Here is a 15,471-nt window from a genome sequence, read left to right as displayed (position 1 = left end):
GTTCTCTTTGTTTCTTTTTTATTGATTTCAGCCCTCAATTTGATTATTTCCTGGTGTCTATTCCTCCTGGGTGAGTTTGCTTCTTGTTCTAGAGCTTTCAGGTGTGCTGTTAAGTTACTAGTGTCAGATTTCTTTATATTCTTTATGTGGGCATTTAGTGCTATGAATTTTCCTCTTAGCACTGCTTTCATAGTGTCTCATAAATTTGGGTATGTTGTACTTTCATTTTCATTGAATTCTAGGAAATCTTTAATTTCTTTCTTTATTTCTTCCTTGACCCATTGGTGCTTCAGTTGGGCATTATTCAGTTTCCATGAGATTGTAGGCTTTCTATAATTTCTGTTGTTGTTGAACTCTAACTTTAAGGCCTGGTGATCCGATAAAATACAGGAGGTTATTCCAATGTTTTTGTGTCTGTTGAGGTTTGCTTTGTGACCCAGCATATGGTCAGTTTTTGAGAAGGTTCCACAGGGTGTGGAGAAGAAGGTATATTCTTTTTTTTTTTTTTTCCTTCTGTAGCTGAGGACCAAACCCAGGGCCTTGCGCTTGCTAAGCAAGCGCTCTACCACTGAGCTAAATCCCCAAACCCCCCCCCCCTGCCCTTTTTTTGAGACAGGGTTTCTCTGTGTAGCTTTGCACCTCTCCTGGAACTCACTCTGTAGACCAGCCTCGAACTCACAGAGATCCACCTGCCTCTGCCTCCCAAGTGCTGGGATTAAAGGCGTGCACCACCACTGCCCTGGCAAGAAGGTATATTCTTTTGTGTTAGGGTGGAATGTTCAGTAGATATCTATTAAGTCCATTTGAGTCATAACTTCTGTTAGGTCCTTTATTTCTCTGTTAAGTTCCATTGGTGAGAACGGTGTGTTGAAATCTTCCACTACTAATGTGTGGGGTTTGATGTGTGATTTAAGCTTTAGTAATGTTTCTTTTACAAATGTGGGTGCCGGTGGTGGTGCACGCCTTTAATCCCAGCACTCGGGAGGCAGAGCCAGGCAGATCTCTGTGAGTTCGAGGCCAGCCTGGGCTACCAAGTGAGTTCCAGGAAAGGCACAAAGCTACACAGAGAAACCCTGTCTCGAAAAACCAAAAAAAAAAAAAAAAAAAAAAAATGTGGTGCCTTTGTATTTGGAGCATAAATGTTCAGAGTTGAGACTTCATCTTGGTGGATTTTCCCTGTGATGAATAGGTAATGTTCTTCACGATCTCAATCTCTTTTGATTGTTTTTAGTTTGAAGTCGATTTTATTAGATATTAGGATAGCTACACCAGCTTGCTTCTTAAGTCCATTTTATTGGAAAGCTTTTTCCCAGCCTTTTAGTCTGAGGTAGTATCTGTCTTTGAAGTTTAGGTGTGTTTCTTGTATGCAGCAGAAGGATGGATCCTGTTTTGTATCCATTCTGTTAGCCTGTGTCTTTTATAGGTGAGTTGAGACCATTGATATTTATGGATATTAATGACCAGTGATTGTTAATTCCTGTTATTTTTTGGTGGTAGTGTTGTGTTTCCCTTCTTTGGTATTTGTTGGTGTGGGATTATCTATTGCCTGAGTTTTCATGGGGTGTGTCTAATTTCCTTAGGTTGGATTTTTCCTTCTAGTGCTTTCTGTAGGACTGGATTTGTGGATAGATATTGTTTAAATTTCATTTTATCAAGGAATATTTTGTTTACTCTGTCTATGGTGATTGAAGAGTGTTGCTGGGTATAATAATCTGGGTTGGCATCCATGGTCTCTTAGTGTCTGCATAGTGTTTGTCCAGGACAAACACTAGCTTTCATAGTCTCCATTGAGAAGTCTGGTGGTATTCTGATGGTTCTACCTTTATGTTTATGCTACTTGGCCTTTTTCCTTTGTGGTTCTTAATATTTTTTCTTTATTCTGTATGTTTAGTGGTTTAGTTATTATGTGGCAAGGGGACTTTTTTTTTTTTTTTTTTTTTTTTTGGATCCAGCCTATTTGGTATTCTGTAAGCTTCTTGTATTTCTTTCCTTAGGTTGGGAAACTTTTCTTCTAAGATTTTGTTGAATATATTTTCTGTGCCTTTGAGTTGGTATTCTTCTCCTTCTTCTATCCCTATTATTCCTAGGTTTGGTCTTTTCATGGTGTCCCAAATTTCCTGGACGTTTTGTGTTACAACTTTTTTGCTTTAGTGTTTTCTTTGACTGACTAATCTATTTTTTCTATTGTGTCTTCAATGTCAGAGGTTCTCTGTTCCATCTCTTGCATTCTGTTGGTTAACTTGCATCTGTAGTTCCTGTTCATTTAGTCAGATTTTCTATTCATTCCCCCCGTCTGTGTCTTCTTTATTGTCTCGATTTCAACTTTTAAATCTTGAATTGTTTCCTTCATTTGTTTAATTGCTTTTTCTTGGCTTTCTTTGATTTCTTCCAATTTTTTGTTTGTTTTTTCTTCCATTTCATTTCCTCTTTAAGGGCCTCTATCATCTTCTTAAAGTCATTGTTAGGATTGATTTCTTCTGCTTCTTCTGCCTTGGTATGTTCAGGTCTTGCAGGTGTAGAACCACTAGGTTTTGATGGTGTCATATAGGTCTTTATGTTGTTGCCTGTGTTTTTGCACTGGCGTCTACTCATCTCTTCCTCTGCTCAGTGCAGGCAGTGTCTGTGTCTGAGGGTACCTCTCTTGTTCCAATTGGTAGTCTTGGTCCACTGGGAGTTCTTGGTCTAATCGGTGCTGATGGGTGCTGTTTCTCTGGGAGCAGCTTAGTCCAATCAGTGTTAGTGGGTTCTGTCTCAGGGAGCAGCTGTTCCCAATCGGTGCAGGGTGGGCTTATGGCTCTGGTGGTTGTTGGTGTCACATGGGATGGTTTTCTTGGTGAGAGGGCAGGGAAAGAAGCCGCTGTCCAGTCCCTGGGGCTCCAATGGCTGGGGGGAGGGGCACATAATGTGCCCCTGGGACCTACGGGCTAGAGACCTGGTCTGCCAGTCTGGAGATAGGGCCTTACCTATTCCCAGTTGGTGTAGGGTGGGCTTGTGACTCCCGTGACCTGGTTTGGTGGCTGGATGACTCCTTCTCTTGTGTTCTCAGTCGCACTCTGCTCACTCGCCAACTCCTCAGCTGTTTCTTCAGACTGGCCACTGAACCATCTTGCTAACCCTGTTGAAGACTTGGTATGATTGATGCCAAAGCTTTTCTCATTGTTGTCATTTGCTTTTTTAAATTTTCATTTAAGATAATCTTGCCAGGTGTGGTGGTGCACACTTTTTTTGTTTTGTTTTGTTTTGTTTTGTTTTGTTTTGTTTTTCAAGACAGGATTTCTCTGTGTAGTTTTGGTGCCTTTCCTGGAACTCACTCTAAACCAGGCTGGCCTCGAACTCAAAGAAATCCACCTGGCTCTGCCTAGAGTGCTGGGATTAAAGGTGTGCACCATCAGCCAGGCGGTGGTGGTGCATGCCTTAATCCCAGCACTTGGGAGGCAGAGGCAGGCAGAGCTCTGTGAGTTCAAGGCCAGCTTGGTCTACGGAGTGAGTTTCAGGAAAGCCAAAGCTGTTACACAGAGAAACCCTGTCTCAAAAAACAAAACAAAACAAAAACCAAAACAAATCTGACTAGCCATGGATGGTCTTAAGCTTGCAGTCATCCTGCCTCAGCTTCCTGAATGCCACCGTGCCTGGCCTTCTCTGATAAGGCTGGATAATATTCCATTACACACCCACATTTGTAGCTGGAGAGTTTTCTCTCCAGATCCCGCCAAACCCCAGCAGCCCGACAGCCCACTTATAGAATAAACACATAGACACTTATATTATTTAAACTGTTTGGCCTAACGGCTCAGGCTTCTAGCTATCTAGTTCTTACATTTTTACATTAATCTATTTCTATAAATCTATACCTTGCCATGTGGCTCATGGCTTACGGGCATCTTCAAATGCTGCTTGTTATGGCGGCGGCTGGCAGTGTCTCCTCCCAACTTCCTATTCTCTCAATTCTCCTGTTATTCCCACCTGTACTTCCTGCCTGGCCAATCAGTGTTTTATTTATTGACCAATCAGAGCATTTGACATACAGACCATCCCACAGCACACATTCCTACATTTTCTTTTTTTCCTTTTTCCTTTCTTTCTTTCTTTCTCTCTTCCTTCCTTTCTTTTTCTTTCTTTCTTTCTTCCATAAATTTTATTCCTTTTTAAGTGTGTGTGTGTGTGTGTGTGTGTGTGTGTGTGTGTGTGAGAGAGAGAGAGAGAGAGAGAGAGAGAGCAGTGCCCTTAGAGGCCAGGAGAGGGTGTAAAATCCCCTGGAACTGGAATTAAAGACAGTTGTGAACTTCTATGTGGGTGCTGGAAATTGAACCCAGGTCCTCTTCTAAAGCAGTCAGTGCTCTTAACAGCTGAACCATCCCTCCAGCCTCAGTCCCACATTTTCTTATAGAATGGCATTTGAATTTACTCCACCATTTGCCTATTTTGAATGATGTTGTAATGAAGATAGGTGTGTGCATAGTGTTAGGGTCCTGGAGAAGTCCCACAAAGACCACCATCCACATGCAATCTGCAAGAACATTTATTATTCCAACATGCTGGGGCCTGCCATCCCACACAAAGGCAAGATGGTGAAGACCCTAAGAGAGACGTCTGGGCTCCTTTTAAGCCCAGCTGAAGGGGAGTTCCTAGGGCAGTTAGGTCATTTTAGATATGATTGGCTCAAGCAAGTGGCAATCATATCAGTACATTCTAATTGGCCAGGGCTAGTTATAGGCTGGTCATGGCTGTAGCTAGATTTGTCAGGACAAATCTCTGTCACCCGCCAGTCCCACAGCCGCTCAGACCCAACCAAGTAAACACAGAGACTTATATTGCTTACAAACTGTATGGCCGTTGCAGGCTTCTTGCTAACTGTTCTTATAGCTTAAATTAATCCATTTCCATTAATCTATACCTTGCCACGTGGCTCGTGGCTTACCAGCATCTTTACATGCTGCTTGTCCTGGCCGTGGCTGGCAGTGACTCCTTCTGCTTTCCTGTTCTTTCTTGTCTCCTCTCTGTTAGTCCTGCCTATACTTCCTGCCTGGCCACTGGCCAATCAGTGTTTTATTTATTGACCAATCAGAGTAATTTGACATACAGACCATCCCACAGCACATGGCTACAGTTTTCCATTTTGGGGCAGGCCTGGATAGGTCCCAGGCTTGTCCTTGAGCTGCTGTAGAGGCTGGCTGGCCTAGTTCGTACTGGCTCAGTGGCCTAGGCTTGGTGCATCCTACCTCCCTGTCCCTGTTGTCAGGGGCACCAGTGATTAATTACCTTTTGTTCATGGCTTCCTTAGAAACCGCATGTCCAGTCTCAGGAAACTGAAATTGAGGCCTAATATCTGAGAGAAGATTGAGCATCCTGTTATGGTGTTTGCTCGGTCCTCTCTTATATTTTTGGTTTTGAGCCTAGCCTTTAATGGCTGAGCCATCTCTCCAGCCCTTGGTCCTCTCAATAGCTCTTTGAGATAACCTGTGTTCTGTTCTTTGGGATGTATACCCAGAAGTGGGATTGCTGGATCAAATGTTAATGCTATTTTTTTGAAGAACCCCTATACTGTTCTCAATAGTGGCTACACCATCTTACATTACATTGCCACCAAGAGTGTGCAAGGTGGCATAAGAGAAGCCATGATCAGAATATATTATATTTTTTAAAATCTATTTTTGGGCTGGAGAGATGGCTCAATGGTTAAGAGCACTGGCTACTTTTCCAGAGGTCCTGGGTTCAATTCCCAGCAACCACATCGTGACATCGATAATGGGATTTGATGCCCTCTTCTGTCATGCAGGCATTCATGTAGACACTATATACTTAATAAATAAATAAATAAATAAATAAATAAATAAATAAATAAATAAATAAATCTTTTTTAAAAAAAATCTATTTTGGCCAGGCGGCAGTGGCACACGCCTTTAATCCCAGCACTCGGGAGGCAGAGTCAGGTGGATGTCTGTGAGTTCAAGGTCAGCCTGGTTTACAGAGTGAGCTCCAGGAAAGGCACCAAAACTACACAGAGAAACTCTGTCTCAAAAAACCAAAAATAAACAAACAAACAAATAAATAAATAAATAATTTTTTAAAAATCTATTTTGGGGCTGGAGAGATGGCTCAGTTGTTAAGAGCACTAACTGCTCTTGCATAGGTCCTGAGTTCAACTCCCAGCAACCACATGGTGGCTCATTACCATCTCTGGTGGGGTCTGATGCCCTCTTCTGGCATAAAGTTGTACAAGCAAATAAAGTACTCATATATATAAATAATAAAATCTTTTAAAAAATCTATTTTCAATAAAAAATAAAGAGTACACAAGAATTCCAGTTCCTCCAAATACTCCCCAACATTAGTTGTTTTCCATTCTTTTGAGGGTGGCATTGTAAGGTGTGTGAGGTGGTAGCATTGTAGCTTCCTTTGTGTTTCTCTAAATGATGTTGATTTCTTCTCATATGTTTGTTGGACATCTGTGTGCCGTCTTGGATATTTGGTTTTTGTTGTTAAGTTATGGTTTTTGAGTTAATAGGCGTTTTAATGGATATTAACCTCTTCTCAAGTTTATGACTTTAAAGCATTTTCTCGAGTTCTATAGATTGCTTTTTCACTCTTAACTGTTTCCTTTGATGCTTGACAAAATTCTGTTTATTATTTTTTGGGAAACAAGTTCTCATTGTTTTAGAAACAAGGCCCAGGATGGCCTTGAATTCCTGCTTGGTGCTGGGATTACAGGCACATGCCACCATGCCTGGCTTGATTAATTTCTTTCTTTCTTTGTTTTTTGTTTGTTTGTTTGTTCTTCCAGACAGAGCTTCTCTGTGTAACATTGGCTGTCCTGGAACTTGCTCTATAAACCAGACTGCTTTCAAACTCACAGAGATCTGCTTGCCTCTGCCTCATTGAAGGCATGTGCTGCCACTGCCACTCTTATTGTATCTGTTATTTATTTGAGACAGTCCATTAGCCCTGGCTGTCCTGGAACTCACTATGTAGACCAGGCAGGTTTTGAACTCACAGAGATCTGCCTGTGTCTGCCTATAGAGTGCTGGGATTAAAGGTGTGTGCTCCCATGCCTGGGTTTTTGTGGGTTTTTTTTTTTTTGTTTTGTTTTTGTTTTGTTTTGTTTTTGGTTTTTTGAGACAGGGTTTCTCTGTGTAGCTTTGCGCCTTTCCTGGAACTCACTTGGTAGCCCAGGCTGGCCTCGAACTCACAGAGATCCACCTGGCTCTGCCTCCTGAGTGCTGGGATTAAAGGCGTGCGCCACCACCGCCCAGCCGGGTTTTTGGTTTTTTATAGTTATTTATTTGTTTGTTTATTTATTTATGTGTCTGTCTGTGTGAGTGTATCCCATGTGTACAGAAGTGCCTGTGGAGGCCAGAAAAGGCCAGTTGAGCCGTCCTACATGGGTGCTAGGAACTGAACTCTGGTCCTCTAGACGAGCAGTAGGTGCTCTTCACCACTAAGCCATCTCTCTAGCCTCTATAAAAACTGCTTAGGCCGGGCAGTGATGGCGCATGCCTTTAATCCCAGCACTCGGGAGGCAGAGCCAGGCGGATCTCTGTGAGTTCGAGGCCAGCCTGGTCTACAGAGCGAGTTCCAGGACAGGCTCCAAAGCTACATAGAGAAATCTTGTCTCAAAAATAAATAAACAAACAAACAAACAAACAAACAAAAAACTGCTTAATAAGGTTAAGTCATAGGTGTTACTCCTCTCCCTTTTTAATTTCGGGGGGGGGGGTGTAGTTGGGAGTCCAGCCTAGGACCTTGTCCTTACTAGGCAAGCGCTCTAACACTTGCTGTACCTCCAGACTCTTCCCGTTTGTGTCATCACTGTCTGGAATGTCTGGAAGGAAAGAACACAGATCATTTCCTGCCCTACACACCTTACCACTCTTCCGAGCTGACCCTCTTCTAAAAAGAGCACACTGATTTCCAGAGGTTCAGTTTAAGGGGGTAAATGTAATAAAGTAGGAGAGCCTGAGGGAGTTTTTGTGGGATTAACAGAAAGTTTCTGCATCTTAATTTTGGGGGTGGATAGAATATTCAGTGTCTGTGTTGAAATTCACAGAACTGTGTACCATAACCAGTTATGTTTGCTACCTGAAAATATAAAAGTCAAAATAAAGCCTAAAAAATAAAGAGTAGCTGGGCGGTGGTGGTGGTGGTGGCGCACGCCTTTAATCTCAGCACTCGGGAGGCGGAGCCAGGCGGATCTCTGTGAGTTCGAGGCCAGCCTGGTCTACAGAGCGAGATCCAGGACAGGCACCAAAACTACACAGAGAAAAAACATAAAGAGTATTCTAATATCAGATATCTAAGCTGACCTTGGTGTTTCTGCCTTAGTGTGTTCATGTGCCCAGGCCTGGTTCCTCACTTGTGGCTCATCATCACTCACTGGCTCTTCCTTTCCTCATGTTAGATTGGAGCTGGAGGAAGCATCACTGGGCTGAAGTTTAACCTTCTCAATTCCAACCAGTTTTTTGCTTCCTCAATGGAGGGAACAACCAGGCTGCAGGATTTTAAAGGCAACACTCTCCGAGTTTATACCAGCTCAAGCTCTTGCAAGTGAGTAGTTTAACTCGTAAGGAAATAGCTTCTGTGCTCTAGATGCAGTTCTGCAGAGAACATACCCAGCCCCATTTCTTTTCCTCAGACCGGGCCCAGGGAAGACAGGCTATTAGCCACTTTGTGGCACTCCTTTTCTTCTTTAGACTGGCTGCTCTGACTTTGATCCAAGTGGGTCATTGTACGAGGAATGTGCTCTGGATCCTCAGCTCTTGTCTTTGACGGAAGGGTTTAATCACTTCTGTAAGTCGTGTCCATATTGAACTAGGCCTTTACTTTCACTGGATAAGTAAGTAGTCAACAGGTCATTTGTTTAGAAAGGCGTTTACAGAGTAGTGCAGGAATTAAGAACTGAAGTTTAGCCATGTGTGTTGGCACATGCCTTTAATGCCAGCACTTGGGAGGCAGAGGCTGGTGGGTTACTGAGTTCAAGGTCAGCCTGGTCTACATAGCGAGTGCCAGGCCACCAGGACTAAGTGAGGGCCTATCTTAGAAAGAAAGAACGGGCCAGGCAGCCGTGGCTCACACCTTTAATCCCAGCACTCAGGAGGCAGAGCTGAGCGTCTCTGTGAGTTTGAGGCCAGCCTGGTCTACAGAAAGGAGAGAAAGAAATGCAGTTTTATTGCCCTCCATTTTCTGGGGTGTAATGGCTGTACTGTTTCCTTGACGGAAATGCTAATGAGTAGAAGAACCCTCTTCAAAGAACAAGTAGCTTGAGAAATTACAAGTGCAAGACACTTTGTTTCTAGCCAGAGACACAGTTCTGTAAGGAATGATGAGAATGTGCAGTGGGTCTAACAGCTGGAGTGTAGTTCTGGCTGCCCCAGGAGGCTGAGAAAGAAGCATACCATCAGGAGAGGGACTGGCCAGACTTGGAGCTCTCCTGGCTGTGAATCAGGACCCATGAAGTAGCGCTTCTCAGTCTCTTGATTTTCACATCGTTCTCAAGAGGAAATGGTTTCTGGTTGTATTTGATTTTTCCCTGTGTGCTCAGAAAGGGGCAGATGTCCACTTCTCGCCATCTGTGAGGAACAGAGCCGGAGAGTTCTGAAGAGCGAAGCGTAATGAGTGTGAGAGCAGTGGACAGGCCTCTTGAGAACCTGGGCTGCGGGGAGCGAGCTAGCCTTCGGACCTGCTTTACGGCTTAGGTTTGGCTGCTTTGGGGACTAGCTGAGGATTCTGGGCCCAGCAATAACTGGACAAATTTCTGACCTGTCACTCTCACCCCTTCTTTCCGTATGGTAGACAAGGCTGAGTGTCCTTCCCTGGAGATTATAGCTAGACAGTTACTCACTGATTCAACACGTATTTGTTGAATGCCTGTTAGATACTGGAGCTGCAACCATAACTAGGCAGTAACAACCGTAACTGTCTCGGCCTCCGTCTTACAGCACTCTCTCCCTCTAGGGTCTGGTTTTGCAGCCTTGATGTTTCTGCCAAGAGCCACGTGGTGGTCACAGGAGACAATCTGGGACACGTGATCCTGCTGAACACAGATGGCAAGGAGGTGGGTACTATGTGGCCCACCCCCGCTGCCCAGCCCCCTTTAGTTCTGTGTCTCCACCCGAACCAAACTTTTCTCTGCAGCTTTGGAATCTCAGAATGCACAAAAAGAAAGTAGCCCACGTGGCCCTGAATCCCTGCTGCGATTGGCTTCTGGCCACAGCATCCATAGATCAGACAGTGAAAATCTGGGACCTGCGCCACATTAAAGGGAAAGCCAGCTTCCTCTACTCACTGCCTCACAAGTATCCTGTCAATGCAGGTGTGACATCCCGAACCCCACCTTTCTCATGGACCCTGTCTTTCTCACCACTGGCCCCCAACTCAGTCCCTACTCCACCCTCACTAAGCTGAAGTCTAGCACCCTTTCTGGCTCGGGTTGCTCCTTTGACGGTGGAGTTTCTATACTATTTCTGTTCATAGTCCAGATTGACCCCTCCTACCCCAGCCTGGAAGGGAATGGAACTTCAGAAGGTTAGGAGACCAGGGGCTTAGGGTTCCTTCAGCTGAAGGGCTTTTCACTTTGTCAGCATGCTTTAGCCCGGATGGAGCCCGGCTCCTGACTACTGACCAGAACAATGAGATTCGGGTTTACTCTGCCTCCCAGTGGGATAGCCCCCTGAGCCTGATCACCCATCCTCACCGTCATTTTCAGCACCTCACACCCATCAAGGTGAGTGACAATGGAAGGGGTCCATGATGATGGAAACGGGCCAGATCTTTCCAAGCTGGGGAGAGGGTCACATATGCAGCCTACTATCTCAGCTATTGACACACTCACACACACACACACACACACACACACACACACACACACACACACACAATCCCTTAATTCTTTGGCTCTATCTGCTCCTTTTATCCCATTTCTGTAATTCCATTGAGAGGTCTCTTTGTCTGTTTTTCAGGTAGAGTCTTACTATAGTAGCCCTGGGTGGCCTGGAACTTGCTCTATAGACCAGGCTAGTCTTGACCTAGTAGAGATCACCTGCTTTTATCTCCCAAGAGCTTTGTATCAAAGGCAAGCACCACCATCCACACCAGTCACCCTTTGAGTTTTCTTAGTATATCAGATAGGCTAATTTCCTAAGCTTTTCGGACCAGCATTGACCTTACTGTGGGCATTTCTATGACCTTGACCCTTTGTTCTGTCCTCTATTTCAGTTACCCATGTATGCAGCTGACCCATAAACTAATCCAACCTTCTTGGGTTGTCTTGCAGGTTTAAGTGGTTCCTAATAAGACCTTTAGTTTCCCAAATTAGACCTCTGTTTCATCTGTAAGCGAGAATAGCATTTAACTGATAGGGTTTTGTGAGGAGGAGTCAGGATACATAAAGCACTGGACAGCATTCCTAGCACTTGGTAAGTACGTAGTAAATAACTTAGTATCCTACATACTCAAGTCAAACCCCAAATAAACAATACTAAGAATTTTTCTACTAGGAGACAGAGGCAGGTGATCTCCATGAGTTCAAGGACAGCCCGGTCTACACAGAGTGTTCCAGGATAGCCAAGGCTACACAGAGAAACCCTGTCTTGAAACAAATAAACAAACAAAACAAAACAGTTCTTCTGAAACCAGGTGTAGTGGCACACGCCTTTAATCTCAGCACTTGGGAGGCAGAGGCAGGTGGATCTCTGTGAGTTCTAGGCCAGCCATGACTACATATTGAGATCCTGTCACACACACTAATAGATTTTCTGGGGATGTTGCTCAATGAGAGTACTTACACATAGCTTGCATAGTGCCCTAGGGAAGGAGGAGGGCACATGAAAATATCAGGTGCAGTGGTACTCACTGGTAATCCTAGCACCTGGCGGGTAGAAGCAGGAGGGTCAGGAGTTCAAGGCCAGTTATTGCTCTCGGTAGATAGGCTGTGTCCCATCTCGATAGATAGACTGTGTCCCATCTTGATAAACTGTGTCCCATCTATCCCAGTGATGCCAACATCCACCTGTGATTTTTTTTCTTGCAACTACTTCTAAGCCACTCCATGTACCAGTTCTTCTCTTAAATATTATTTATTTAATGTGTATGGATATCTTATCTGCATGTACGTCCGTGTACCATGGGCACGCCTGGTGCCCTTAGAGGTCAGAATGATGGCATGGGATCCCCTGGAACTGAGTTACAGATGGTTGTGAGCTGACATTGTGGGTACTAGGAAACCTATGTCCTTTGAAGAGACGCCAGTGCTCTTAGTCATCGAGTTGTCTCCAGTCTACTTCTCTCTCCCTCCTCTTTTCCTTCTGTCTTCCTTCCTTCAGAACTGCCTTGAAGGCACACCTGGAGCACACACCTACAATCCTGCACTTTAGGTTGAGGAGGATTGCAGGTTTGAGGACTGCCTGGGTTATACAGTACAACCCGTCTCCAAAAATCAAGAACTGTTTTGAAATTAGGAAAAGCCCATCCAATTCTGTCACCCCACTAACTGCCAGATTCGTTTTGACTAATGTGAACCAAGGAATGCACGCTTCCTTTCCTCTCCCCTTCCCACTAGGACTCCACACCCAAGTCTTCGTTATGTGTGGACAGAGGAGGAGGATTAGGAGTGCAGTCACCTCGAACCCAAGTCCCGTTTGGTGGTGTTCACCAGAGGCTTTTTTGCTTTGTTATAGGTTTACCTCTTAGGTTTAACTTTGTTAAAGTCTTAACAAAGCTGATGTGAAAACATTTGTTAAGAGCTAGAGGTGTGTTCAGTGGTAAAGCCCTTGCCTAGCATGGACAAGGCCCTGGGTTCAGTGCCCAGAACTGCAAAAAATAAAACAAACAAACAAACAAAACACCAGCAACAACAAAACAAAAGTGTCCAAGTTGGTTTGACCTTAAGCAAATGCAAGAGAGGAGCGGGAGAGACGGTGAGTGGTTAAGAGCATACGCTGCTCTTGCAGAGGACCTGGGTTCAGCTGCTCTTGCAGAGGACCTGGGTTCAGCTGCTCTTGCAGAGGACCTGGGTTCAGCTGCTCTTGCAGAGGACCTGGGTTCAGCTGCTCTTGCAGAGGACCTGGGTTCAGCTGCTCTTGCAGAGGACCTGGGTTCCGCTCATGAGCACCTACGTGGCAGCTCACAAGTGTCTGTTATCCAGGTCCAGCTGATCCAGAGCCCTGTTTTGGCCTCTGCAGGAACCAGGTACACATGCAGTACATATACATGTAAGCAAAGCACTCATACACATAAAATACGTCAATCTTCATCAGATGGTATACACATTTTTTTCCTTTCTTTTTTTTTCTTTTCTGTTTTTGTTTTGTTTTGTTTGTTTGTTTGTTGTTTTTCCACACGGAGTTTCTCTGTGTAACCCTGGCTGTCATGAAACTATTTCTGTAGACCAGGCTGGCCTCGAACTTTCAGAGAGCCACCTGCTTCTGCCTCCCAAGTGCTGGGATTAAAGATGTGTACTGCCACTGCCCTACCCACCTCTGGATGGTGCATGCATTTAATCCCAGTAGTTTAAGGCCATCCTGATACATACAGAGAGTATGACATTATCAAAAAATAAAATATAGACTGGGCAGTGCTGGCCCACATCCTTAATCCCAGCACTCAAGGCAGAGGCCGGTGGATCTCTGTGAGTTTTAGGCTAGCTTGGTCTACAGAGCAAGTTCCAGGACAGAAAAGGCTATCCAGAGAAATTTTTCAAAAATTAAAAACACTTACTTATTGATTTCGTGTGTGTGACTATACACTCATGCCACAGTGGGCAAAGTGGTCAGAGTTGGTGTTCCCCTCCAACCACACAGGCCCTGGAGATCAAACTCAGGGTATCTGCTGAGTCATCCAGCCAGCCATGTTTGTCTTATATGCAGTATTGGGTTCTTCTTGGCCTACTAGTGGTTAGAAAGAACTGGGAAAAAATATGCATATACACACATGTATATATTATACACAACTCGTATGTGTATGATGCTGGAATTAAACCCACAGCCTCCTGTATGCAATGTAAGTGCTCTGCCATAGAGCCAGGTATCCAACCCTTAAAGAATATTTTGTGTGTGGAGGCCAGAGGTTGACATCAGGTGTCTTCCTCAATTGTTCTCCACCTATTTCTGAGACAGGGTCTCTCATGAACCTGGAACTCACTGATTTGGCTGAACTAGATGGCTGTCAAGTTCCGGGTATCCTGTCTCCACCTCCCCGGGTGGGATTACAGGTGCATCATGACAAGATTTTTATGTGGGTGCTGCGGATCCAGACTCAGGTCTGCCTGTGTTGCAAGCCCATTACCAACTGAGCCATCTCCCTTGGCTTCAAAAATACTGATGTCTCTCTTTACATTCTGACGAACCTCTCCATTTCCTAGGCAACCTGGCATCCAAGACACAACCTCATTGTTGTGGGCCGATACCCAGATCCTAATCTTAAAAGTTGCGTTCCCTATGAACTAAGGACAATAGATGTGTTTGATGGAAGCTCGGGGGAAATGATGTGTCAGCTCTACGATCCAGGATATTCTGGTATCACTTCGGTGAGACTTGGACCCTCAGTGATGGGAGGAAGCAGGGAGTCGAGCTGCCTTTCTGATCAGAATTAGTCCCCATGTACCCTTCTGCCTCTGTACTGCCTTCACCCCAACTTCACACTGATATTCTTACCCCTGCAGCTCAATGAGTTCAATCCTATGGGTGACACACTGGCCTCTGCTATGGGTGAGTAGAAGCAACTGTATCTCAGCCTGTAAGACTGACCCTATCCCTAGGTTTTAGCGGAGGCTAAATTCACTCTGGCCCTGCCCTATTCATCCCAGGGCAGTAGGCAGTAGAGACATCTGGGAAACAGTGGTCTCTGGCCCAGATCACCCATCTGGCTTTACGTTGGTCATGACAATGTCAGGCTCCCATCTAGTCTCCCAGCTCCCCATGACAGCCCCCAGCTCTGAGACCAACAACAGAAGGTGTCGGTCAGAGTTCTTGTTCCTTCTAGGTTATCATATTCTCATTTGGAGCCATGAGGAGGCCAGGTCACAGAAAGACCACGAAAGACAATGAAGAAGGTGTGAGCCCGCAGCATCTGGACCCACAAGTGGGAAGAAGTTCTGTGAGAGGAGGCAGCTATTTGTTAAGGGACCAGAAGTCCCCAGCTCTCAGGGTTGCCCGGGACACCCGTGGCGTGGGATGCTGTGGGACTAAGATACTGGCCTGTTACTGCTCTAGACTTTGATCCAGAAACACAGAGTAAACCACTGCCCTAAGGGTCCCCGCTGTGTTTAGCCCAGAGCCACAATACTTCTCTTTTTTCTGATGTGTGGTAGCAGAATAACCAGGGATTTTTTAAAAAAATTTATGTTCAATCTTAACGTGGCCAATAAAAGTATATCCTTTGTACATCAACTAAAAAACCCAAAAGCCAGCTGGGCTTCTTAGCAGACCTGGTACAGCCTGGTAAGAGTGCTACCTGGATGTCAGGAATGGGGAGGAAAGAAAG

At 44.9% G+C, this 15,471-nt stretch overlaps 1 protein-coding gene across 1 annotated transcript in view; it reads left to right on the top strand.

The window, feature by feature from the left end:
- Ddb2 (damage specific DNA binding protein 2) overlaps positions 1-15,379 on the top strand; it is a 38,187-nt gene extending 22,808 nt beyond the window's left edge. The window contains exons 4-10 of the mRNA XM_006984359.4: positions 8,396-8,541; positions 9,949-10,048; positions 10,129-10,306; positions 10,575-10,717; positions 14,351-14,515; positions 14,651-14,696; positions 14,971-15,379. Coding sequence (XP_006984421.2) covers positions 8,396-8,541; positions 9,949-10,048; positions 10,129-10,306; positions 10,575-10,717; positions 14,351-14,515; positions 14,651-14,696; positions 14,971-15,035 — 843 coding nt within the window. The 3' untranslated portion in view covers positions 15,036-15,379. The remainder of the gene's footprint in view (positions 1-8,395; positions 8,542-9,948; positions 10,049-10,128; positions 10,307-10,574; positions 10,718-14,350; positions 14,516-14,650; positions 14,697-14,970) is intronic.
- The last annotated feature ends 92 nt before the right edge of the window (positions 15,380-15,471 follow it).

This window comes from Peromyscus maniculatus, chromosome 4 (genome assembly GCF_049852395.1).
Source record: "Peromyscus maniculatus bairdii isolate BWxNUB_F1_BW_parent chromosome 4, HU_Pman_BW_mat_3.1, whole genome shotgun sequence".
NCBI lineage: Eukaryota > Metazoa > Chordata > Mammalia > Rodentia > Cricetidae > Peromyscus > Peromyscus maniculatus.
This window is presented reverse-complemented; position numbering and strand designations above follow the sequence as displayed.